Here is a 24,795-nt window from a genome sequence, read left to right on the forward strand (position 1 = left end):
TAACCTACAGGGCAACTCTTCTTGTCCTCTTTTCACAGGTGGAGAAACCAACATTCAGAAACGTTAAGGAACTTACCTAAGGCTACAAAGCCAGTAGATGGAGCCAGGATAAAAATTTTTGGCTCTTTTCTGTAGCCCATTAGTCTGAAATTTGCAAGAGCTGGATGTTCATTCTTCCACTCTCTGTTTTCCCTACTGGGGGGCTCATGTTGGGGCTTCACATCTCATCTCCAAGAATGAATGCTGGGCTTGGATGGTACCTACAATTTGGCTTTTCTGGGGGGATTTTAACTACTAAAGGGTTCTATTTATATCTTAAGAAGTTTTGCCTCAGGAAAGCCAAGGGCTAAGGAAGGCTCCTAAGTTGGCCAGGCTCACAGAGCAAGTCTGGAACAGAACCTTCAAGGGTCTGGATTTGGAGAAGCCATCGTCGGGTGGGGCAGCCTCGGGCCGGTTTTCTCCCCTGTGCAATGTCTGAGAAACCTTGGTGTTAGTGCTGGCTCCGCAGAGCCTACTTTTGTGAAGTTTGTGTGGTGGCCACTGAGTCCCCACCGTGGGGGTTGTTTCACAGGAAGAGAAGTCCGGTGTTCCTTAGGATGGCCTGATATGAAGGAGTCACGCCTCCAGCCTCCCCGAGCACCCAGAGCTGCTGTGTGGCTGCCTTGTTCTTCAAGTGCAGGAGCTGGTTGAAATGTCGAGAATGGAAGCCAGTGTGGTAAGGCACATTCCCAGCGAGCTTTTTAAGCACTAAAGTGTTCTATTTATAACTTTAGAAGTTTTGCCTCAGGAAACCCTGGGACCCAGGAGGGCTCCCAAGTTGGCCAAGGGGCGTGGCAGGGACCATAGAACATTGGGCCTGCTGAAGTTCTGTAGGAAGTTCTGAGACTCTCTGGTTAATGCTTCCTTTCCCCTGGAGGCCTAATATTGGAGGGAGGCCACCCTTCCACCCCCACCCCCCAGGCAGAACTAGCTTTGATTTGGGGGCACTTAAGGAGTCAGTGTGTATCTACTGCAGAGAGAGGGAAGCCTGATGATTCCTTCCCTTAACCAATTCCTCACCCCTTTATTAGGCCTCCAGAATGGACTGTGCCTTGGTGGCAGCAGGTGTCTGTCCTTAGGTGGCCCGCCAACTGGAACACTAGCAACTGGGAAACCTGCCCTCACTCATAACTGAGACTTTAGTCACGCCCCAGAGTGCCCTGTCCCTGGGTTTGGGGAATTCGGTCTCCCTGCTAAAGGGGAGGGGAGAGGCTGCGGGGCAGCTCAGTAGGTGGACTTGTCTCTGAGGTTGTGGCTGTCCCTGTGTCTCTTCTCTAGACCATCCCAATCTGGCAAAACAAGCCACATGGGGCTGCTCGCAGTGTAGTGAGAAGAATCGGGACCAATCTGCCCCTGAAGCCGTGTCCCCGGGCGTCCTTTGAGGTGAGTGTGCTGCATGGGTGGGGAGAAAAGAGGCTCAGAGTATGGGAGATGGTGCTGCTTCTGTGCCCAGATTCCTTGGTGGTGCCCAGGCAGGTTGTGTTCCTGGTTACTTTTTCATTTGGTCAAGAAATATTTTTTAAGCCTACTGAAAGCCCTCATGTATTTCAGAGATGGGTGTTACATTCATTTATTATCCTAAACAATGTTTGAAAAGAAAGAAAAATACTAAGTGCTTATAATGGTTCCTGGTCACTGTGCCTTCCTGATTGCACACAAACCTGGGACCACAACAGTTAGACTTCCAATGTGCTCATAAGTGAATTATCTTTCATCTTTGATGCCCTTCCTGAGTGACTCAGATTTCATCAGGCTCCAGCAGTCCAGTCCTTCACAGCAGGCCAAAGGCTGAACCAGATCTTTAGACGAGCCATGCCTGTGCTCTGAGGTGCTTGCCAGCACCCCAGACAGGTTCCCACATGTGACACTGTGTGCTTTGTGTGACTGAGTTGAACCCTGCTCTTCTTCAGCCCTAACATTTGGCCACTTCGCCACTTATTAATATTTCCCTGAGGCCATAATTCCCCACTCTCCTTCTGGCCAAGTCTGGCCACTCCTTTACTGGGCCCCTTCAGTCTCACCTGTGTTCAGGGGCCCTGAGCACCCACTCTGCAGCAGAGATTCTTGCCTGGCCCATGTGTCTGAGACCTCCTTTCTGCAGTGGAAAGCTAAAAAGCATTTATGAGTCCCAGCTGCCTTCCTCTTAGAACTAATGGTTAAGCACCACCTCTAGGCTAAATGCTTACGTTGTGTGCATTTGGGGAGCTGGGACACAACAAGAACTACTTCAGCTTTCTGCCTACACAAAGGAGACAGAAATATATGCTGGAAAAGCCAGAGGCCCAGGTGGAAACAAAGGAGCTACATTTGTATATGAGATGTGGGGTGCAAAGTCTGGAGGAACTGAGTCTGGAGTCAGAAATGTTATCAGTGTTAAGAATGGGGCTGGAAATGCATGGGGTGGGGGGCTGTCCTGTGACCCAGATTGCCAGTTGTCTAGAATTGCCTACAGGGCATGGGCAGGATGTGGCCTTTGCCTAAAGCATCAGAAACGAAGGGAGGTATAGCTAAGGAATGCAAGGGACTCTGGAGGTTGCTCCCACATTTGTCTCTAACCTCTCCAGTCCTTTGGCCAGATGCTGCTGGGCAAAGATCAGGGGACAGGCTCCCACAGAGCAGGAGTACATGTGAATAATATTAGTAATACTAGCTAACATTTACTGCGCACATAACCATGTTCTGGGTACTGTGCTAAGTACTTCATATATGTTAACTCATGTAATTGCCAGTAGCAGAGGCAGACTCTGGCTAATCAAGAAAAGCAAAGGGAAGCTCCCCCCTAAGTGGCCAATCTTAGCAGTAGCTCCTGGGTAAGTACAAGTCCTTTGTGTAACATTAGAGCATCAATTCAGTCTTGTGAGACCCAGGTTCCCTTTCTAAAAGCCAGAGCCGTATCAATTCCTGATCCACCTACCAAACAATTTGTAGCAAGAGCATCTCAATTTAACTCCTATATAGATGGGGTTTTTAGATATCCCTGGATTTCTGTTGTAAATTAATTACCTTGAATGTTACTTGATCGAATCTTGATTAATTTATTTTTAAAATGTATCCATATAAAAATATTAAATGATGGAACATAAAAAAGGAGAAAGGAAGAAAAGTTACATGTAACATGACACAATAACTGTTAATGTTTTGGTGTAGTTATTTTCCACCTTTTTCTAGGTGCATGTTTTTCACTTTGTTGTAATCATAGTTAACATATGATTGAATCCTAATTTTTTCATTTAACCTAGTGTCTGTCACTCAGACTCTATTCTCTGGTTGTTCTTTACTTGGGTTAAGGGACTATTTTAAGGACTCCTATTGTGATCTCTTTTGTATAATCATTTCTTTTTATTGAACTCTAAATATTCAGATTATCAAGTTGGCTTAACCCAATGTTGCTCTAACAGAACAGATCCCAGGTCACCACAAAAGTGTTGTAAAGAGCTAGTCAGGAAAACTCCCTGTTGATATGGCAGATTGTTGGTGTCCTCACACCTGTATTACAGCCAGTGGGCAAGACACTCTTAACACAGTAGCCATCTCTGTTCAAAGATTACACCGGCCTGTCACACTGAAGACTCCTTCTTTTGCTCTAGCCAGGGCCCAGCAAACTTTTTCTTTAAAGGGCCAGATAGTAAATATATTAGGCTGTGGACCATAACTATTACAGCTATTCATTTTCTGCAGTTGTAGCTTAAAAGCAACTGCAGACAGTACATTATATATAAAAACAGGCCCCTTCCCTGCCCTGGGGCACCATGTCTTGCTTGGAGGATGCAATAGCCTCATAACTGGCTTCTTCACCCTCCCATCCATTTTCCACATGGCAGCCAGAGTAATCTTTTAAAACCTAAAATCTGTCTGTACTTTAAATTTTCCAGTGGCTATTATTGGTCTTAGAATGAAAGCTTTTAAGTGACTTTCCAACTTCTTGCAACACCCTAATCATATTTGTTCCAGCCATGCTGAACTATTTGTAACCTCACAAACTCTTATTTTTGACCTCTATTCAAGCTGTTTCCAACCAGGAAACTGCCTCTGCTCCTCTAGGAAGCCTTCCTGACACCCAGTACTAGATCAGGCATCCTTCCTATTCTAATTCGCCGTCTCTGACTATCTCATCACGGTGTCAGTAAATGTTTGTTCATGAATTTTGTTTCCCTGTAGACTTTGCCTAACATCTCCGACCTGTATCTGAGGGATGTGCCCCCAGTCCCTACTCTGGCTGACATTGCCTGGATTGCTGCAGATGAAGAGGAGACATATGCCCGGGTCAGGTAACTAAGGCAGTAGCAGGTCTGCTGGGAATTGGGGAGTTTGTTCCCAGATAAGGTGGCAGGCAGCAGGGAGAGTGCTTGTGAGAAGCTGAGGGCAAAGGAGAGCTATGGGCTCAGAGTGAGAGTAGAACCTGGCTGTATTACTCCTATAGGAGTGGGTGAAGGAAATTTGGAAGGGGTGCAGTGGCCAGCTATCTCTGACATACTCATCTTCCCCTGGTCTAGGAGTGATACACGCCCCCTGAGGCATACCTGGAAGCCCAGCCCTCTGATTGTCATGCAACGCAATGCTTCAGTGCCCAACCTGCGTGGGTCTGAGGAGAGGCTCCTAGCCTTGAAGAAGCCAGCCCTGCCAGCCCTAAGCCGTACCACAGAGCTGCAGGATGAGCTGAGCCACCTGCGCAGCCAGATTGCTAAAATAGTGGCAGCTGATGCAGGTAGGAGTCCCTGATGCAGGACCAGACTGTAAGTAGGCTGTTCCTTTTCCCTTGGCTTTTGGACAGGATAGAGATAAGGAAGATGATGATTCCTGGTTCAGGGGAACTCAGGCCCAGGGCTCTGGAACTACCCTGAGGCCTGGCTAGCCTATATAATACTCCTTGAATGGTTTTATCAGCCATTTTGGGCAGACTAGTTTGGTTAGGAGAAAATCTTCATTTAACCTGTGACCTCAGGCAGCTTCCCTCCCTTGGCCACAAAAACCAACACCCTTGTCTTCCAAGTGTCTTTAAGATCACATCTTCCAGGAACCCTCCGTGGCTTTCCTCTTCAATATGAGAAAGAAGCGTTCCCCACCACTAAGTTACTCCCTTTCCTTGTCCTTTCTACCAGAGACCACTCTCCTCCACCCTTCCACCTTTCTGTCTGCAGTTAAGGCAGAGCTACTGGAAGTGGATAGGAGCCTGCCTTGACCAGCAGCATGAAACAGCAACAGGTGGATCTCTCCCAAGATGCTCAGGGTGTGTCCTGATACTCCTCTCATCTTCATTTTTTGCTCCTAAGTAACTCAAAGTCACAGCTCCCAAACCTTACCAGTTGGTAGAACACATGAAAATCATGGTGTTCTCTTTGAAATTTTGAAAAAAATTTCCTTATGGCAGTTTTATAGAGGACTTGCACTTGAATTTTCCATTTGTATTTGTTGGCTACTTTTTTGTCATCCAGTAGACAAACTGAAGTAATAATGAAAAATCAGTGTTTCTTAGAAACTTAGAAATTGAGGAAATTCTCTCTATTAAAATCTGGGAAACCAGGACTGTTACCATTCTGTTTTTACTGCAGAACACTTCTTCCAGTCCCAGCTAGCAGCACTCACAGGAGCACAGTCAGAAGCAGAGTCCAGTTAGAGGAAAGGACAAATTCATGCTTTGGTTCTGGTACTGTTGCTTCAGTCTAAACAGGCTGTCACTCCATAGCCCACTGTGGAAGCTTTTAGGAGCCAAAGCCTTTAATGGGGTAGATTTTTTTGCCTTCCTGGAATACCGGAAGAGTCCAGTACTTCTATAATCTTGAGATCCGGAGAGAGGAGGGTAGTGAGGACCTTCTATTTGCTTACAGATACCATCCTGGCTCTCCCAGGATGTCATGGTGTCATCCTAAGAAGTGAGTGTTTGATAGGCAGTGCTTGTGGGGAGAAGATATTACTGCTATATTCTAGCCCCAGTGTCCATCCATGCCTATTGTTTTCTCTTTCAGCTTCGGCTTCATTAACGCCAGATTTCTTATCTCCAGGAAGTTCAAATGTCTCTTCTCCCTTACCTTGTTTTGGATCCTCATTCCACTCTACAACTTCCTTTGTCATTAGTGACATCACCGAGGAAACCGAGGTAGAGGTACCTGAGCTTCCATCAGTCCCCCTGCTTTGTTCTGCCAGCCCTGAATGTTGTAAACCAGAACACAAAGCTACCTGCAGCTCGTCTGAAGAGGATGACTGCGTCTCTCTGTCCAAGGCCAGCAGTTTTGCAGATATGATGGGAATCCTGAAGGACTTTCACCGGATGAAACAGAGCCAAGATCTGTGAGTATCTGATAATGATGTTTACAGTTACTGCCTATGGCCGGTGATCTAATAGAAGGCATTTACATATGTAAGTGCTCAGTAGTAGCCATGTGTTGTTAATTCAGTCACAAAGCTTGCTGACTACCTGGGGCCCCAGTTTGAGAACACATTAACATGTTACGTATGGTTGGGATAGTCTAACCCAAACAAATGGTTAGACTAGTGGAGATTTTACAGGAAGGCTTTTCTAATTCAACTTCTGTTCCCTGGGGAGGGGCTTCACCATTTCCATTTTCATACAAGTGTCCCTATGCCTACTACTCTTCAAAGTGAGGTTGCATAATAATTAGTATCTCAGATTGGTAGAGTGTTTTTGGTGGAAGGAGAATTTCATAAAATTGGGAGTTTCTGCCTTAAAATGCAGTGGTCTCATTATGCAAACCAACCCTACAAATTGACAGATTTGAGAACAGCATTTGAGACTCATAGGTAGTTTCTAAACCTGGCTGTCCACCAGAGTTGCTCAGCTTTGTTAAACATGCACCTTGAACTTACCAAAGCAGAACCCTTAAGGAGTGGAGCTCTAGGTGTTTCTGATGGGAGTGTGAGGGAATTTGGGAAGTACCTAGCAGAGAAGCCCAGAGCTCCAGCTGCAGGAAGAACCTTGCAGTGTTTCTCCAAGTGTGGTATGAGCACCTACATGCACCAGAGGAGTTTATCCAGTTTCTGGGCACTGAAATGTTTTAGTTCAACATCCAGACCCCAAAGGCCAGAGGCAAGGGTGTACAATATTTATTAATGCAAATTAAAAAACTATTTTGGGGGCTGGGAGGTAAGGCTTTCCTGAGTTAATGATATTCCCATTCAAGTGAAGGTTATTCACCTTGTGCTGGGATTGATCTCTTTTCTGTCTCTAGTGCACTTTCACTCTAAAATATAGATAAGGCTGAGTGACTCCCTCATTCTCCTGGAGCTTGATCCTTTAGGGAAGTCACTTATCTTCCTTCTCTGGCCGTAGCCAGTTTGGTCATGGTGACCCTCAGTTCTTTGGTCTCCTGCATCCCCAAATTCAGCTGCTGTGGCTTTTAGGCTGGCCTGACCCTTTTTATTCTGGCCAATGTTTTATAGATTGACTCAAACTTTCCTTTACTTGCCTCCTGCACTGTATTAGATCCAAGACCCTCCTCTCAATTATGTCCTGGGATCTTTTCTCCCTTGTTAACAGCAACAGGATTGATGACTAAAAATGGGAAAGTAGCCCTATCAGCAAAGGTCCAGAAATGAGACAGATTGATCTTGGCCCTTATATCTAGCCTAATGACCAGTAAAATGCCTTCATGGGATATATGTAAGTTCACTAGAATTTCAAGCAACTATTTTCCAGGTATCTAGAATACCCTTTTATGATGTATCAGGTAATTTGACCCTTCCACAAACTAGACTTGGTTTTGTTCTAATGGGTCCCTTATGTGTATGTTTTACGGGGAATTCTAGATCTCTTATAAAAACCTCAGGAAAACAAAAACTTTAATAAAATGGAGATAAGTAATTTACCTGATTAAGTAAAAGGTAATGTCATAAAGATGCTCCCCGAACTGGGGAGAATGAATGAACACAAAACTTAAAAGTTTGAGATGGAAAATATAAGGAAGTACAAAACAGAAGTCAGCCAGCTGAAGAATACAGTAACTGCACTGAAAAATATGAGAGGGGTTCAACATCAAACTAGATAAAAGAGAAGAATCAGTGAACTTGAAGACAAGGCATATAGCAGAGTAGCGAATAGAAAAAAAGATTGAAAATAACTTAAGGGCCTTCAAGACAACATCAAACATACTAACTCACATTACAGGTCTCCTAGAAGGAGAAGAGAGAAAGAAAGGGGCAGAAATCTTATTTAGAGAAATAATGGCTGAAAAATTCCCTGACCTGGGGAAGGAAACAGACATCCAGATCCAGAAAGTCCAGAGAGTTCCAAATAGAAAGAACCAAAGAGACCCTAAAAACAGAAAGAGAAAAACATGTTACATGGAAGGGAACCCCCATTAGATGGTCAGCACATTGTTCAGCAGAAACTTTGCAGGCTGGAAGGGAGCGACACCATAAATTCAAGGAAAATCTTCCAACAAAGAATACTCCACACTCCACCTAGTAAGTCATCATTCAGAACTGAAGGAGGAATAGAAGTTTTCTAGATAAGCAAAACCTAAAGGAATTCATCGCCACTAAACCTGCCTTAAAAGAAATGTTAAAGACACCTTTTTATGGTAAAAAGGGCACTAATCAAAAAAAAAAGAAAACATGAAAGAGTGTCTCTGTAAAAGTAACTATATAGTAAATCAATTCCTCTTATAAAGCTAATATGAAGGTTAAGAAAAGTAGTAACAACAAATATGATTACAATAATTAGTTAAGGGATACACATGATAAAAAGATGTAAAATGTGACATCAAAAACATAAAATACAGGTGTGGGGTAGTAAAAATGTTGAGCTTTACAATGTGACCAAACTTATCAGCTTAAAATAAACTTTTACAAGTTGTTATATATATGTAAGCCTTATGGTAACCACAAAGCAAAAACCTATAATAAATACACAAAATGTAAAGAGAGATAAATACACCACCAAAGAAAGTCATCCACCCCCACAGGAAGCAAGCAAGAGAAGAACAGAGGGAGAGATCCAAGCTGGCAGCATAGGAAGAACCTGAACTCATCTCCTCCCTCTGAATTCAGCACACACTGAATCTACACCTACATAGAGAACAGTTCTGCCTGAAGAACTACTGAGGGCTGAGTGAACAGCTGCACAACAAAGGCTAGAAAATGGCAGGAGAGATGTAGACACAGTAACATTGGAAATCCTACCCCCAGTACCACAACCTGCATGAGGGAGGGATATCACCTGTGTGCAGATTCGCCTGGCCTGGAGCACAGAAAAAAAAGAAATCCAGTTTAAAAGAGCAGCTAGACTATAAGTGAATGAAGCCCATTATACTAACACTAACCAATCTGCCAAGCAGTGGGGGCACTGCTCGAACTCCAGGATAGAAAGTGCTAGTGAACAACACTACCACCATTATGTTCCTCTGCCTTGACAGTGTGGACAGGAAAAGGGTCCAGGCACGCTAGGTGGCCTGCCACCTTAGCAGGTCCTGGGCCCCTAGTGCACACCAGCTCCAGACTTCCCCCTACCTACCTCTCCCCTCACAAGCACCAGAACCCGTCACCAAAGTCTGGCAGTCTCACCAAGGTGGCACCACTGCAACACACAATGGGACACCCCCAGCTTGCACACACTAGGCCTCCAGCAGACCCACCAGGGCAACCCATGCACAGAGCAACCCAGGGCCCCCCAGCCTGCCCTGGCTTGGCCTTCCACCAGCCAGCCAGCCACACACAGTCTACCCAGAGGATGTCGCTACACAAGGCCACTCCTTCAAGACTGGGAGAGGTAGCAATTTCACCTAATTTATAGAAATGAACAACAAAGTCAAACTAAATGAGACAGAGGAATGCTCCAAATGAACTAACAAGACGAAACTTCAGAAAAAGAACTAAATGAAATGGAGTTGAGCAATCTTACCTGATAAAAAGTTCAAAATAATGGCTATAAAGACACTGGACTTAAGAGAAGAGTGCAGAACTCAGTGAGAAGTTTAACAAGGAGATAGAAAATACAAAAAAGAACCAGAGTTGAAGAATTCAAGTAAGTGAAATGAAAAATATACTACTAGAGGGAATCAACAGCAGATCAGAGGATACGTAAGAACATGTCAGTGATCTGGAAGGCAGAGTAATGAAAAGCACTCAAACTGAAAAAGATAATTTTAAAAAGTGAGGATAGGGTAAGGGACCTTTGGGACAATGTCAAATGTACTGACATTCACATTACAGGAGTCGCAGAAGAAGAGAGAGAGAAAGGGATGGAAAACTTACCTGGAGAAGAAAACATATCCAGGTCCAGGAAGAACAGAGCCCCAAACAAGAACCCATGGAGGGCCACATCAAGATATATAATAATAAAAATGTCAAAGATTAAAGATAAAGAGAGACTCTTAAAAGCAGCAAGAGAAAAACAAATAGTTACATACAAGGGAAACCCCACAAGGTTATCAGCTGATTTTTAACCCCACAAGGTTATCAGCTGATTTTTCAACAGAAATTTATAGGCCAGAAGGGAATAGCATGATATAGTCAAGTACTGAAAGGCAAAAAAAATCTACAACCAAAAATGCTCTACCTGGCAAGGTAATTGAAGAATTAAAGAGTTCACCAGAAAAACAGAAGTTAAAGGAGTTCACCACCACTAAACCAGCCTTTTAAGAAATGTTAAAGGGACTTCTTTAAAAGGAAAAAAAAAAGGCCATAACTAGAGGAAAATTCTGAAAAGAAAAATCTTCACTGGTAACAGTAACACCTAGAAAAGGTAGATCAATTATTTAAAAGCTAGTACAGTTAAAAGACAGTTGTCAATTAAATCTAAAAAGATTAGGTAAGAGAATCACAATGTAAACAGATGAGAAATATTAGAATGTGTTTGAACTTAAGTGACCATCACCTTAATATAGACTGCTGTATACTTAAAAGGTCATATATGAACCACATGGTAACCATAAACCAAAAACCTATAGTAGGTAAACATAAAAAGAACCTAGCATAACACTAAAGAAAGTCATCACTCCCAAGAGAACAAGACAAGAAGGAATAGAGAACTACAAAATAACCAGAAAACAATTAACAAAATGGCAATGAGTACAAACCTATCTATAATTACTATAAATGAATATAATTTCTATGTAATTGAAATGTTCCAATCAAAAGACACAGAGCCCCAAACAAGGATGGATTAAAAAAAAAAAAAGACCCATCTGTATACTGCCTACAGAAGACTCACTTCAGACCTAAAGACATACACAGAATGAAAGTTAAGGGATAGAAAAAGATATTCCATGTAAATAGAAATGAAAGTTGGAGCAGCAATACTCATATCAGACAAAACAGACTTTAAAACAAAGTTTTCTCTTTTTAAATCAAAAAAAGACAAAAGGCATTATATAAAGGGTTTAATCCAGCAAGAAGATACAATTGTAAATATGCACCCAACACAGGAGCATCTAAGTACATAAAGCAAATATTAACAGACATAAAGGGACAAATTGACAGTAATACAGTAATAGTATATGACTGTAACAGATATTTACAGGACATTTCATCCAAAAAATACAGAATACACATTCAAGTACATATAGAACATCCTCCAGGTAGATGATACTGGGCACAAAATAAGTCTAAATTTAATACAATTGAAATCATATCAAGCATCTTCCCTGCCACAATGGTATTAAAGTGGAGTCAACTACAAGAAAAAGAGTAAGCACAAATACATGGAGGCTAAACAACATGCTACTTAACCACCAATTGGTCAATGAAGAAATCAAAGAAAATAAAAAAATATCTAAATTAATAAAAAAAGAAACACAACAGTTAAAAATCTTTGGGACACAGCAAAAACAATTCTAAGAGGGAAGTTTATAACAGTACAGGCCTATGTTAAGAAACAAAAAAAATCTTAATCTAACCTTATGACTAAGGGAACTAGAAAAAGAACAACAAAGTCCAAATGAGTAGAAGGAAGGAAATAATAAAGATCAGAGCAGAAATAAATGAAAGAAACTAAAAAATAAAAAGAAAGAATGAAACCAAACTGGTTCTTTGAAAAGATAAAATTGATAAACTTGTAGCCAGATTCATCAAGAAAAAAAAAAATAGGACTCAAATAAAATCAGAAATGAAAGAGAAGTTAAAACTGACACCACAGAAATACAAATGGTTATAAGAGATTACTAGGAAAAAATTATATGCCAACAAACTGGATAACCTAGAATAAATGGATAATTCCTAGAAACATACAATCTTCCAAGAATGAACCAGGAAGAAATTAAAACTCTGAGAACAAAAAATACTAGTAACAAAATTGAATTGGTCATTAAAAGACTTCCAACAAAAATTCAGAACTGATAGCTTCACAGGGTGAATTCTACCAAACAGAGCTAATAACTATCCTTCTCATATAAAATGAGAGGCAAAAAATGTAAGAGGAAGGAATGCCTCCAAATCCATTCTGTAAGGCTAGCATTACCCTGATACCAAAACCAAAGACACTACAAAAAAAATAAACAGACCAATATCCCTGATGAACATAATGTGCAAAAATATACAAAATATTTGCAAACAAAACTTATAAATCAAAAAAATTTATTCATTGTGACCAAGTGGGATTTATTCCAGATGTAAGAATGGTTCAGTATTTACAAAGAAAGGCTAAAACCATACAACCATCTCAATAAATACAGAAAAAGCATGTGACAGACTCAACATCCATTCATAATAAAAAGAAACAACTAAGTGGGTATAGAGGGAACATACCTCAACATAAAGTCCATGCATGACAAACCCACAACTAACATCATACACAGTGGTGAAAAGCTGAAACTTTTCTTCTAAGAGCAGGAACAAGACAAGAATGTCCACTCTCATCATTGTTATTCAGCATAGTACTGGAATTCCTAGTCACAGCAGTCAGACAAGAAAAGGCATCCAGATTGGTAAGGAAGAAGTAAAAGTGTCACTATTTGCAGACGACATGTAGAGAAAACCGTTAACACTCCATCAAAAACTGTTAGAACTAATAAATTTAGTAATACTGCAGGATACAAAATCAATACATAAAAATCTGTTGAGTTTCTATGCCAATAATAGTGAGCTATCAGAAAGACAAATTAAGAAAATAATCCACTGCATCAAAAAAGAATAAAATACCCCGAGGAATAAACTTAACCAAAGAGGTAGAAATCCTGTACACTGAAAACTACAAGACATTAAAGAAATTGAAGGCGACACAAATAAATGAAAAGATATTCCATGCTTATGGACTGGAAGAATATTGTTAAAATGCCATACTACCCAAAGCAATGTACAGATTCAGTGCAATCCCTACCAAAATACCAGTGGCATTTTTCACAGAAATAGGACAATCCTAAAATTTGTACAGGACCACAGAAGACCCCAAAAAGCCACAGCAATTTTGAGAAAACAAAGAGGTATTATACTTAGTTTTTAAAACTCTGTTACAAAGCTATACGAATTAACAGTATGGTACTGGCACAGAAACAAAAATCAGTGAAGTGGAATGGAATAAAGAGCCCAGAAATAAACTCATGCATATATTGTCAATTAATTTATGAAAGGAGGCAAGACTATAGAATCAGGAAAGGATAGTCTCTTCAACAAATGGTGTTGGGCAAGCTGGACAGCCACATGCAAAAGAATGAAACTTGACCACTATCTTACACCATACATGAAAATTAACTCAAATTGGATTAAAGACTTGAAACCACAAAACTCCCAAAAGAAAACAGTAATCTCCTTCACATTGCTCTTGGCAACATTTTTTTGGCTCTGACTCCAAAGGCAATGGTAACAAAAGCAAAAATAACAACTGGGACTATTTCAAACTAAAAGGCTTCTGTACATTAAAGGGAACCATCAACAAAACATAAAAGGCAACCTACTGAATGAGAGAATATATTTGCAAATCATATATATGATAAGGGGGTTAAGATCTAAAATATGTAAAGAATTCACACAACTCAGTAGCAAACAAAAACAATCCAGTTAAAAAATGGGCAGATCTAGGGGCGGAGCCAAGATGGCGGCGTGAGTAGAGCAGCGGAAATCTCCTCCCAAAACCACATATATTTATGAAAATATAAGTAAGACAAATCTTCCTAGAATAGAGACCAGAGGACACAGGACAACATCCAGACCACATCCACACCTGTGAGAACCCAGCACCTCGCGAAGGGGGTAAGATACAAGCCCCAGCCCGGTGGGACCCGAGCGCCCCTCCCCCCAGCTTCCGGCTGGAGGAGAGGAGTTGGAACAGGGAGGGAGACGGAGCCCAGGACTGCTGAACACCCAGCCCCAGCCATCTGGACCAGAGCGCAGACACAGTGCATGCCGGAGGTGCTGGATACTAGGGAAACAGGGCAGCAAGATCAGTGAGCGGGTCCCTGAGGCCGGCACCTGAGGACAAAGAAAAGCGAGCGGCTTTATTTATTTACTTACTTATTTATATTTATTTATTTAATTATTTTTTGTTGTTGTTTTGTTTTGGTGAGTGCTTTTTGGAAGTCTTAAAGAGACAGGGCGACACACTTAGTCCAGAGGCAGGGAATCTGGGGACCTCTGGGCACTCTAACCCCCTGGGCAGCAGGGAGCATGGAGGCCCCTCACGGAGATAAATAGCCTCCCCTCTGCTCCCCGTCCAATGCAGCTCCACTTTGGAGCAGCAGCCTGAGCCAGGCTACGCCCACAGGAACAGTGGAGATAAACTCCATAGCAGCCGGGCAGGAATCAGAAGCCCTGTCTGCGTGCAGCTGCCCAGCAGAAGCCACTAGAGGTCGCAGTTCTCACAGGAGAGGAAGGCCACAAACCAACAAGAAGGGAAATTCTTCCAGCCATCACTCATCCCAGCTCTGCAAACTATTTCTATCACCATGAAAAGGCAAAGTTACAGGCAAACCAAGATCACAGAGACAACACCAGAGAAGGAGACAGACCTAACCAGTCTTCCTGAAAAAGAATTCAAAATAAAAATCATAAACATGCTGACGGAGATGCAGAGAAATATGCAAGAGCAATGGGATGAAGTCCGGAGGGAGATCACAGATGCCAGGAAAGAGATTACAGAAGTGAAACAAACTCTGGAAGGATTTATAAGCAGAATGGATAAGATGCAAGAGGCCATTGATGGAATAGAAACCAGAGAATAAGAACGCATAGAAGCTGACATAGAGAGAGATAAAAGGATCTCCAGGAATGAAACAATATTAAGAGAACTGTGTGACCAATCCAAAAGGAACAATATCCGTATTATAGGGATACCAGAAGAAGAGAGAAAAAGGGATAGAAAGTGTCTTTGAAGAAATAATTGCTGAAAACTTCCCCAAACTGGGGGAGGAAATAATTGAACAGACCACAGAAATACACAGAACTCCCAACAGAAAGGACCCAAGGACAACAACACCAAGACACATAATAATTAAAATGGCAAAGATCAAGGACAAGGAAAGAGTTTTAAAGGCAGCTAGAGAGAAAAAGGTCACCTATAAAGGAAAACCCATCAGGCTATCATCAGACTTCTCGACAGAAACCTTACAGGCCAGAAGAGAATGGCATGATATATTTAATGCAATGAAACGGAAGGGCCTTGAATCAAGGATACTGTATCCAGCACGATTATCATTTAAATATGATGGAGGGATTAAACAATTCCCAGACAAGCAAAAGCTGAGGGAATTTACCTCCCACAAAACACCTCTACAGGGCATCTTACAGGGACTGCTCTAGATGGGAGCACTCCTAAAAAGAGCACAGAACAAAACACCCAACATATGAAGAATGGAGGAGGAGGAATAAGAAGGGAGAGAAGAAAAGAATCTCCAGACAGTGTATATAACAGCTCAATAAGCTAGCTAAGTTAGGCAGTAAGATACTAAAGAGGCTAACCTTGAACCTTTGGTAACCACAAATCTAAAGCCTGCAATGGTAATAAGTACATATCTTTCAATAGTCACGCTAAATGTAAATGGACTTAATGCACCTATCAAAAGACACAGAGTAATAGAATGGATAAAAAAGCAAGACCCATCTATATGCTGCTTACAAGAAACTCACCTCAAACCCAAAGACATGCACAGACTAAAAGTCAAGGAATGGAAAAACATATTTCAGGCAAACAACAGCAAGAAGAAACCAGGGGTTGCAGTACTAATATCAGACAAAATAGACTTCAAAACAAAGAAAGTAACAAGAGATAAAGAAGGACACTACATAATGATAAAGGGCTCAGTCCAACAAGAGGATATAACCATTCTAAATATATATGCACCCAACACAGGAGCACCAGCATATGTGAAACAAATACTAACAGAACTAAAGGGGGAAATAGACTGCAATGCATTCATTTTAGGAGACTTCAACACACCACTCACCCCAAAGGATACATCCACTGGGCAGAAAATAAGGACACGGAAGCACTGAACAACACAGTAGAACAGATGGACCTAATAGACAACGTCTATAGAACTCTACATCCAAAAGCAACAGGATATACATTCTTCTCAAGTGCACATGGAACATTCTCCAGAATAGACCACATACTAGCTCACAAAAAGAGCCTCAGTAAATTCCAAAATATTGAAATTCTACCAACCAGTTTTTCAGACCAAAGGTAATAAAACTAGAAATAAATTCTACAAAGAAAACAAAAAGGTTCACAAACACATGGAGGCTTAACAACATGATCCTAAATAATCAATGGATCAATGAACAAATTAAAATAGAGATCAAGGAATATATGGAAACAAATGACAACAACAACACAAAGCCCCAACTTCTGTGGGACGCAGCAAAAGCAGTCTTAAGAGGAAAGTATATAGCGATCCAGGCACACTTGAAGAAGGAAGAACAATCCCAAATGAATAGTCTAACATCACAGTTATCGCAACTGGAAAAAGAAGAACAAATGAGGCCTAAAGTCAACAGAAGGAGGGACATAATAAAGATCAGAGAAAAAATAAATAAAATTGAGAAGAATAAAACAAGAGCAAAACTCAATGAAACCAAGAGCTGGTTCTTTGAGAAAATAAACAAAATAGATAAGCCTCTAGCCAAACTTATTAAGAGAAAAAGAGAATCAACACAAATCAACAGAATCAGAAATGAGAACGGAAAAATCACGACAGACTCCACAGAAATACAAAGAATTATTAAAGACTACTATGAAAACCTATATGCCAACAAGCTGGAAAACCTAGAAGAAATGGACAACTTCCTAGAAAAATACAACCTTCCAAGACTGACCAAGGAAGAAACACAAAAGTTAAACCAATTACGAGCAAAGAAATTGAAACGGTAATCAAAAAACTACCCAAGAACAAAACCCCCGGGCTGGACGGATTTACCTCGGAATTTTATCAGACACACAGAGAAGACATAATACCCATTCTCCTTAAAGTTTTCCAAAAAATAGAAGAGGAGGGAATACTCCCAAACTCATTCTTTGAAGCCAACATCACCCTAATACCAAAACCAGGCAAAGACCCCACCAAAAAAGGAAACTACAGACCAATATCCCTGATGAACGTAGATGCAAAAATACTCAACAAAATATTAGCAAACCGAATTCAAAAATACATCAAAAGGATCATACACCATGACCAAGTGGGATTCATCCCAGGGATGCAAGGATGGTACAACATTCGAAAATCCATCAACATCATCCACAACAAAAAGAAAGACAAAAACCACATGATCATCTCCATAGATGCTGAAAAAGCATTTGACAAAATTCAACATCCATTCATGATAAAAACTGTCAGCAAAATGGGTATAGAGGGCAAGTACCTCAACATAATAAAGGCCATATATGATAAACCCACAGCCAACATTATACTGAACAGCGAGAAGCTGAAAGCTTTTCCTCTGAGATCGGGAACCAGACAGGGATGCCCACTCTCCCCACTGTTATTTAACAGAGTACTGGAGGTCCTAGCCACGGCAATCAGACAAAACAAAGAAATACAAGGAATCCAGATTGGTAAAGAGGAAGTTAAACTGTCACTATTTGCAGATGACATGATATTGTACATAAAAAACCCTAAAGACTCCACTCCAAAACTACTAGAACTGATATCGGAATACAGCAAAGTTGCAGGATACAAAATTAACACACAGAAATCTGTGGCTTTCCTATATACTAACAATGAACCAATAGAAAGAGAAATCAGGAAAACAATTCCATTCACAACTGCATCAAAAAGAATAAAATACCTACGAATAAACCTAACCAAGGAAGTGAAAGACCTATACCCTGAAAACTACAAGTCACTCTTAAGAGAAATTAAAGGGGACACTAACAAATGGAAACTCATCCCATGCTCGTGGCTAGGAAGAATTAATATCGTCAAAATGACCATCCTTCCCAAAGCAATATACAGATTTGATGCAATCCCTATCAAATTACCAGCAACATTCTTCAATGAACTGGAACAAATAATTTAAAAATTCATATGGAAACACCAAAGACCCTGAATAAGCCAAAGCAATCCTGAGAAAGAAGAATAAAGTATGGCGGATCTCACTCCCCAACTTCAAGCTCTACTACAAAGCCATAGTAATCAAGACCATTTGGTACTGGCACAAGAACAGAGCCACAGACCAGTGGAACAGATTAGAGACTCCAGATATTAACCCAAACATATATGGTCAATTAATATTTGATAAAGGAGCCATGGACATACAATGGCTAAATGACAGTCTCTTCAACAGATGGTGCTGGCAAAATTGGACAGCTAAATGTAGGAGAATGAAACTGGACCATTGTCTAACCCCATACACAAAAGTAAATTCAAAATGGATCAAAGACCTGAATGTAAGTCATGAAACCATAAAACTCTTAGAAAAAAACATAGGCAAAAACCTCTTAGACATAAACATAGTGACCTCTTCTTGAACATATCTCCCCGGGCAAGGAAAACAACAGCAAAAATGAACAAGTGGGACTATATTAAGCTGAAAAACTTTTGTACAGCAAAAGACACCATCAATAGAACAAAAAGGTGCCCTACAGTATGGGAGAATATATTTGTAAATGACAGATCCGATAAAGGCTTGACGTCCAAAATACATAAAGAGCTCACACACCTCAACAAACAAAAAACAAATAATCCAATTAAAAAATGGGCAGAGGAACTGAACAGACAGTTCTCCAAAAAAAATAATAATTAGCGATGTGAAAAGATGCTCCATATCGCTAATTATCAGAGAAATGCAAATTAAAACCACAATGAGATATCACCTCACACCAGTAAGGATGGCTGCCATCCAAGACAACCAACAACAAATGTTGGCGAGGTTGTGGAGAAAGGGGAACCCTCCTACACTGCTGCTGGGAATGTAAATTAGTTCAACCATTGTGGAAAGCAGTATGGAGGTTCTCAAAATACTCAAAATAGACTTACCATTTGACCCAGGAATACCACTCCTAGGAATTTACCCTAAGAACGCAACACTCAAGTTTGAAAAAGACAGATGCACCCCTATGTTTATCGCAGCACTATTTACAATAGCCAAGAATTGGAAGCAACCTAAGTGTCCATCAGTAGATGAATGGATAAAGAAGAGGTGGTACATATACACAATGGAATATTACTCAGCCATAAGAATAAAACAAATCCTACCATTTGCAACAACATGGATGGAGCTAGAGGGTATTATGCTCAGTGAAATAAGCCAAGCGGAGAAAGAGAAATACCAAATTATTTCACTCATCTGTGGAGTATAAGAACAAAGGAAAAACTGAAGGAACAAAACAGCAGCAGAATCACAGAAAGGGAAAGGGACTGGGGAGGATGGGTGGGTAGGGAGGGATAAGAGGGAAGAAGAAAGGGGGTGTTATGATTAGCATGCATAATGGGGGGGGTGGGAGAAAGGGGAGGGCTGTACAACACAGAGAAGACAAGTAGTGATTCTACATTTTGCTATGCTGATGGACAGTGACTGTAAAGGGGTTTGTTGGGGGGACCTGGTATAGGGGAGAGCCTAGTAAACATAATATTCTTCATGTAATTGTAGATTAATGATAACAAAAAAAAAAAGGAAAGAAGGGGGATTACTCCCTGATAGGATAAAACTAACTGTAAATCAACGATTAAAGCATGCTTTAAATATCCTTAATTTTGATCATTTAAAGGGTGTCAGATGATCAGCTATGGAAGTACATTTTTCTGATAATATTCCTTTCTAAAAAAAAAAAAAAGCAGTTCCTGTATGGTGATCTCCAGTAAGTTCTTCACGATGATATAAAGGGCATATCAAAGTGTGGGCAAAGGGTTTGTTTGTGTTTATACAGAGGATCAAAGCCTAATTTGGCTACCCAGAAAACGAATTAAGATACAATATGAAGAAGAACTTCCAACATCAACATTCTCTGGAAGACTCATACCAGAAGATGAACATCAAAAAACTTCAACAAAGATCCTGGCGCTGTTGCAGTTGTAGCTGCATTCATCCCACCAGTTCCTGGACTTGCCATTGGAATGAAGGAGATATCTAAGCTGGCCTGTGCATACAGTAAAACAACAAATTTAACTGGATCTGTAGTGTCGGAACCCAACCAAGAATTAGGAGAAGTGCAAGTTGCAGCACTCCAAAATCTTGCAACTACAGACTATCTACTGTTAAAAGAAAATATGGGATGTGAACAGTTCCCAGGAATGTGTTGTTTTAATTTGTCTGATTTTTTCTCAAACTATTCAAATTCAGTTAGACAATATACATCATATCATTGATAAGTTTTCGCAAATACCTAGGGTGCCTAACTGGTTTTCTTGGTTTCACTGGAGATGGCTGGTAATTGTAGGTCTGCTTTGGTTATGTAGCTGTATTCCTATTATGTTAATGTGTGTGTGCAATTTAATTAGTAGTTTAAAACCTATACATGCTTATGTTACTCTACAAGAAGATATGTTAAAGAAATAATCAATCTTCCTGTTTTCTTCTGCTACTTCTATAGCTTTTCTTCTTCCTTCCTAATTACAACCCTTAAGTAGAATTCGTGCCTCATAACGAAATTACCGAGTATCATAATTCTTCTAAGAGGTAATGATACCTCAAGACAAATGCTGGGCATAAAAGCCACAGGGCATAAATCTGCAAAGAAGTAAAAAGCTAACCTTTTCAAAGAATATTGCTTCTCTCTCACTTACCAACTTTACATTTCCCTGTATGGCCCCAGAAGATGACTGGTTAGCCAGAGACGGGTAAGATACCTCAAGGGAGGAACAACCTAAGACAGGCACAGTCGCAGGGGGGGCCATCAGGTGAGAAATTGGGGATCAACAGAAGTGAGGCTTAGAACCCCACCCCCCCTGTTTTGAGAGAAATCTTCTGCATCCGTGGATGTTTTGCTGCCCTTGTCTAGCCTGGATTAATACTTAGTCTAGAGGCACACACCTGATCATCTACATTTACCCTCTTACAGCACTAAACTATGTTTTCTACCTTTATCTTGCATCTACCTACCACATCAGCATTTTATTAAAAATAATAATAATAATAACAATAATAATAAGGGAGAAATGTGGGATTCACATATAAATCAAGTATAAAAATCAAACGAATATTCATATTTGACCTGATTGTTTATAGTTCATAATGCGTGATCAAAACCGAAAGTTTCTGTGATGACTGTCCTTGCACTGTTCACCATGTAAGAACTTGTTCGTTATGTTTCAGAAAATTGGAGACTGTTGAGAACTAGGCTTGGGGTTGATTAATGATTGTGCATTGAGTCCCCTATACAGAATTTTATTGTTGTTAACAACCATTTGATCAATAAATATGAGAGATGCCCTCTAAAAATAAATAAATAGATAGATAGATAGATAGATAGATAGATAGATAGATAGATAGATAGATAGGTAGGTAGATAAATGAAAAATAAATGAACAAACACACACACACACACACACACAAAAAAAGGGCAGATCTGAATAGACATTTTTCCAAAGACATACAGATGGCCAACAGACAACATGAAAAGATCAACAACACTAATCAGGGAAATGCAAATGAAAACTACTATGAAACATCACCTCATACCTGTTAAAATAGCTGTTATCAAAAAGACAAGAAAAAAGCTGGCAAGGATATGGAGAAAAGGGAACCCTTGTGTACTCTTGGTGGAATGTAAACTGGTTGTGGCCACTATGAAAAACTACTAGTAGAGGTTCCTCAAAAAATTAAAAATAGAATTACCATATAATCCAGCAATTCCACCTCAGGATATTTATCCAAAAATAACAACACTAACTTGGAAAATTATCTGCACTCCCACATTCACTGCAACACTATTTACAGTAGCCAAGATAGGGAAACAACCGAAGTGTTCATCAGTAGATGAATGGATAAAGAAGATGTGGGGTATCTATGCAACAGAATATTATTCACTCATAAAAAAGAATGAAATATTGCTATTTGTGACAACAGTGGGTGGACCTTGAGGGCAGGATGCTAAGTGAAGTAAGTCAAAGACAAATACCATATAATCTTAAATGTGGAATCTTAAAAAAAAAAAAAAAAGCTCATTGGTACAGATAACTGGTGGTTGCCAGAAATGGGCAGTGAGAGATATGAGAAATATATGAAGGGGGGGTCAAAAGGCTTAAAAAAAGTTATTTAATGTTTTAAATCCATTTTTTAAAGTGACATCATACCTATAGTCAACAATAATGTACTGTACACTTAGAAACTTAAGAGGGTAAATATCTTTCTTCTTTAAAATTACCCAGGGTTAATCTTTCCACAATTTAAAAAAAAAATCTGTTTTCCCTGATGGGGAGACAGGATAATAGGAAATCCTCAGCTCACCTTTTTCCCAAAACTAATAAAGGTTCTAATAAATAACCGAGTCATTAATGACTTGCCCTGTTGACCTGGGGAAACGCTACTAAGAATAGCACCAGAAGGTAGAGGAGCAAAAGCTAAGCCCTCACAGACCACCTAACTGGTTGATGGTCCTTTTCCCACATTTCATAGACCATTTCAGAAAATAGTACAGTATTCTAGTTAAGAAATGAAATCTGCAACCAGTTAGCTTGGTTTCGACTTTGAATTTGCTCCTTACTGACTTAGTGACTAGTGACTTTGGACACTAGTGAAATTTTATAAACTTCCTGTGCTTCAGTTTCCTTCTCTATAAGAAAGGATTATAATAGCATCCACCTCCTAAGATTATTGGGAGGACTAAATGAGATAATGTATTCAAAGACATAGAACACTGCCTGGGACAGAGTAAGTACTCGTAAATAGAAGTTGTCATTGTGTCCCCAGGAACCGGAGTTTATTGAAGGAGGAAGACCCTGCTATCCTTATCTCGGAGGTCCTGAGGAGGAAGTTTGCTCTGAAGGAAGAAGACACTAGTAGAAAAGGAAACTGACAACTCAGCTCTGCAAACTCAGTCTCATGCTCCTGGATTCCTTCAATAGCTGCCTTCCTCACCACAGATGTTTCTGCCTCTCAATTAGAAATCTTTTGCAACAGTCTTGCCAAATGCTAGCACTTGGACTGAAAGAGAAGAGCTGTATTATGTTTCCTATACTTCAAACCTTAGCAAAAGCTAAGGCCTGTTTTGAGCTGAGACACTTGTTTCAGGTATATGTATAGGTTGGAATGTGTCAGTCTAGAGTAAGAAAGAAGTTTCTGGTTTTTCTTTGCACTGTGTGAAAACAGGTCCTAAATTAATGACTTACTTAACTGAATTAGACCCCTTACCTGGTCTTACCGGACACTTTGTGCCCAGCTATCACTCACTCTCAGTGGCTTCCTTGCAGCAGAGCAGGGCTGAGAGGAGGGGACTATGTTTATGTACATGTTCACAGGGCACAGAAAATCTTATGCTGCTCCATCATAAACCAGTGCCCAGCAATCATCCTCTCCCCCCTTCCCTGTCCAACACCTAGATGTAGAGGTCAGGCCTCTGGACCAGCTGACACTTGGGCTGCTTCTGGGAGGCCTGGGCTGTTTTTTTCTTAAATATATTTTGTAATACTGTACAACCAAATCAACCTTCCAAGAAGTCTCATCAGTTCCACTGATTGAAAACTCTTCTCTTCCATGGACTTTAGTTTAAGCCCAGTTGGAAAGAGAAATGGAGAGGAAAAAGCAACCATCCTTCTTTCAGGCCTTTGGCTGTTTCTTTGCATTGGGCCAAGGTTTGTACCCACTGCACCATGCATGACTCAGATCCCTTTCTCTACAGTATGTATCCTGTGTGTATTTGGGCTGAAGCATTACCTGACATTAAATGAAGGATTTGGAGAGAGATTGCATTTGCTGTGTCCATTTCTTGAGTTGTGATCACCTGGCATCCTGTTAATTTTATGGAGTACAAACTTTTATAAACAGGCTTCCCCTCTTTCTTCATAAAGCCCTGATTTTTTTAAGAGAAAACTTCCCTAGGGAGCCTCCTTTCTGTGGAGATTTTGCCCTGAGCTCTTACAGCAGATCCAGCTTATAACTTGCATGGTTGCCCTAGAGAGGGCTGTTTAAGCCTCCTAAGTACCACACCTGCAACATGGGAAACTGCCACCTGGTGCATAACATCTTGGATAGAACACAGGTGTTCAACTCAGACTCATGGCAGCGACAGAACGTGTACTATTAAAAAGTTGCTTTTACAAAAATAAAATTGATGTTTTATTTACCATCAGAATCAGCTTTGTAAACAGTCATGTATTTAGATTGATAGCTTTACAAAGGAAGTTCTCTCCCATCCTAATAGTAGAATGATATGGTCACATCTAGATTGGTATATAGCTCAGGCTATTTTAGGGAGTGATGTTTAAACAGAATATGAATTTT

General features: G+C 40.5%; 1 protein-coding gene across 4 annotated transcripts in view; it reads left to right on the forward strand.

The window, feature by feature from the left end:
• MTFR1L (mitochondrial fission regulator 1 like) overlaps nt 1–24,795 on the forward strand; it is a 30,333-nt gene that overhangs the window by 2,257 nt on the left and 3,281 nt on the right. For 2 of the 4 annotated variants that reach the window (XM_073233431.1, XM_073233432.1), the window contains exons 2-6: nt 572–715; nt 1,318–1,422; nt 4,198–4,307; nt 4,533–4,744; nt 6,003–6,324. In XM_073233431.1, the coding sequence (XP_073089532.1) occupies nt 692–715; nt 1,318–1,422; nt 4,198–4,307; nt 4,533–4,744; nt 6,003–6,324 (773 nt within the window). In that variant the 5' untranslated portion in view covers nt 572–691. Of the gene's footprint in view, nt 1–571; nt 716–1,317; nt 1,423–4,197; nt 4,308–4,532; nt 4,745–6,002; nt 6,325–23,265; nt 24,259–24,795 lie in introns of those variants that run through there. The other 2 variants (XM_017663063.3, XM_073233433.1) reach the window with 2 other exon arrangements.

This window comes from Manis javanica, chromosome 4 (genome assembly GCF_040802235.1).
Source record: "Manis javanica isolate MJ-LG chromosome 4, MJ_LKY, whole genome shotgun sequence".
Classification (NCBI taxonomy): domain Eukaryota; kingdom Metazoa; phylum Chordata; class Mammalia; order Pholidota; family Manidae; genus Manis; species Manis javanica.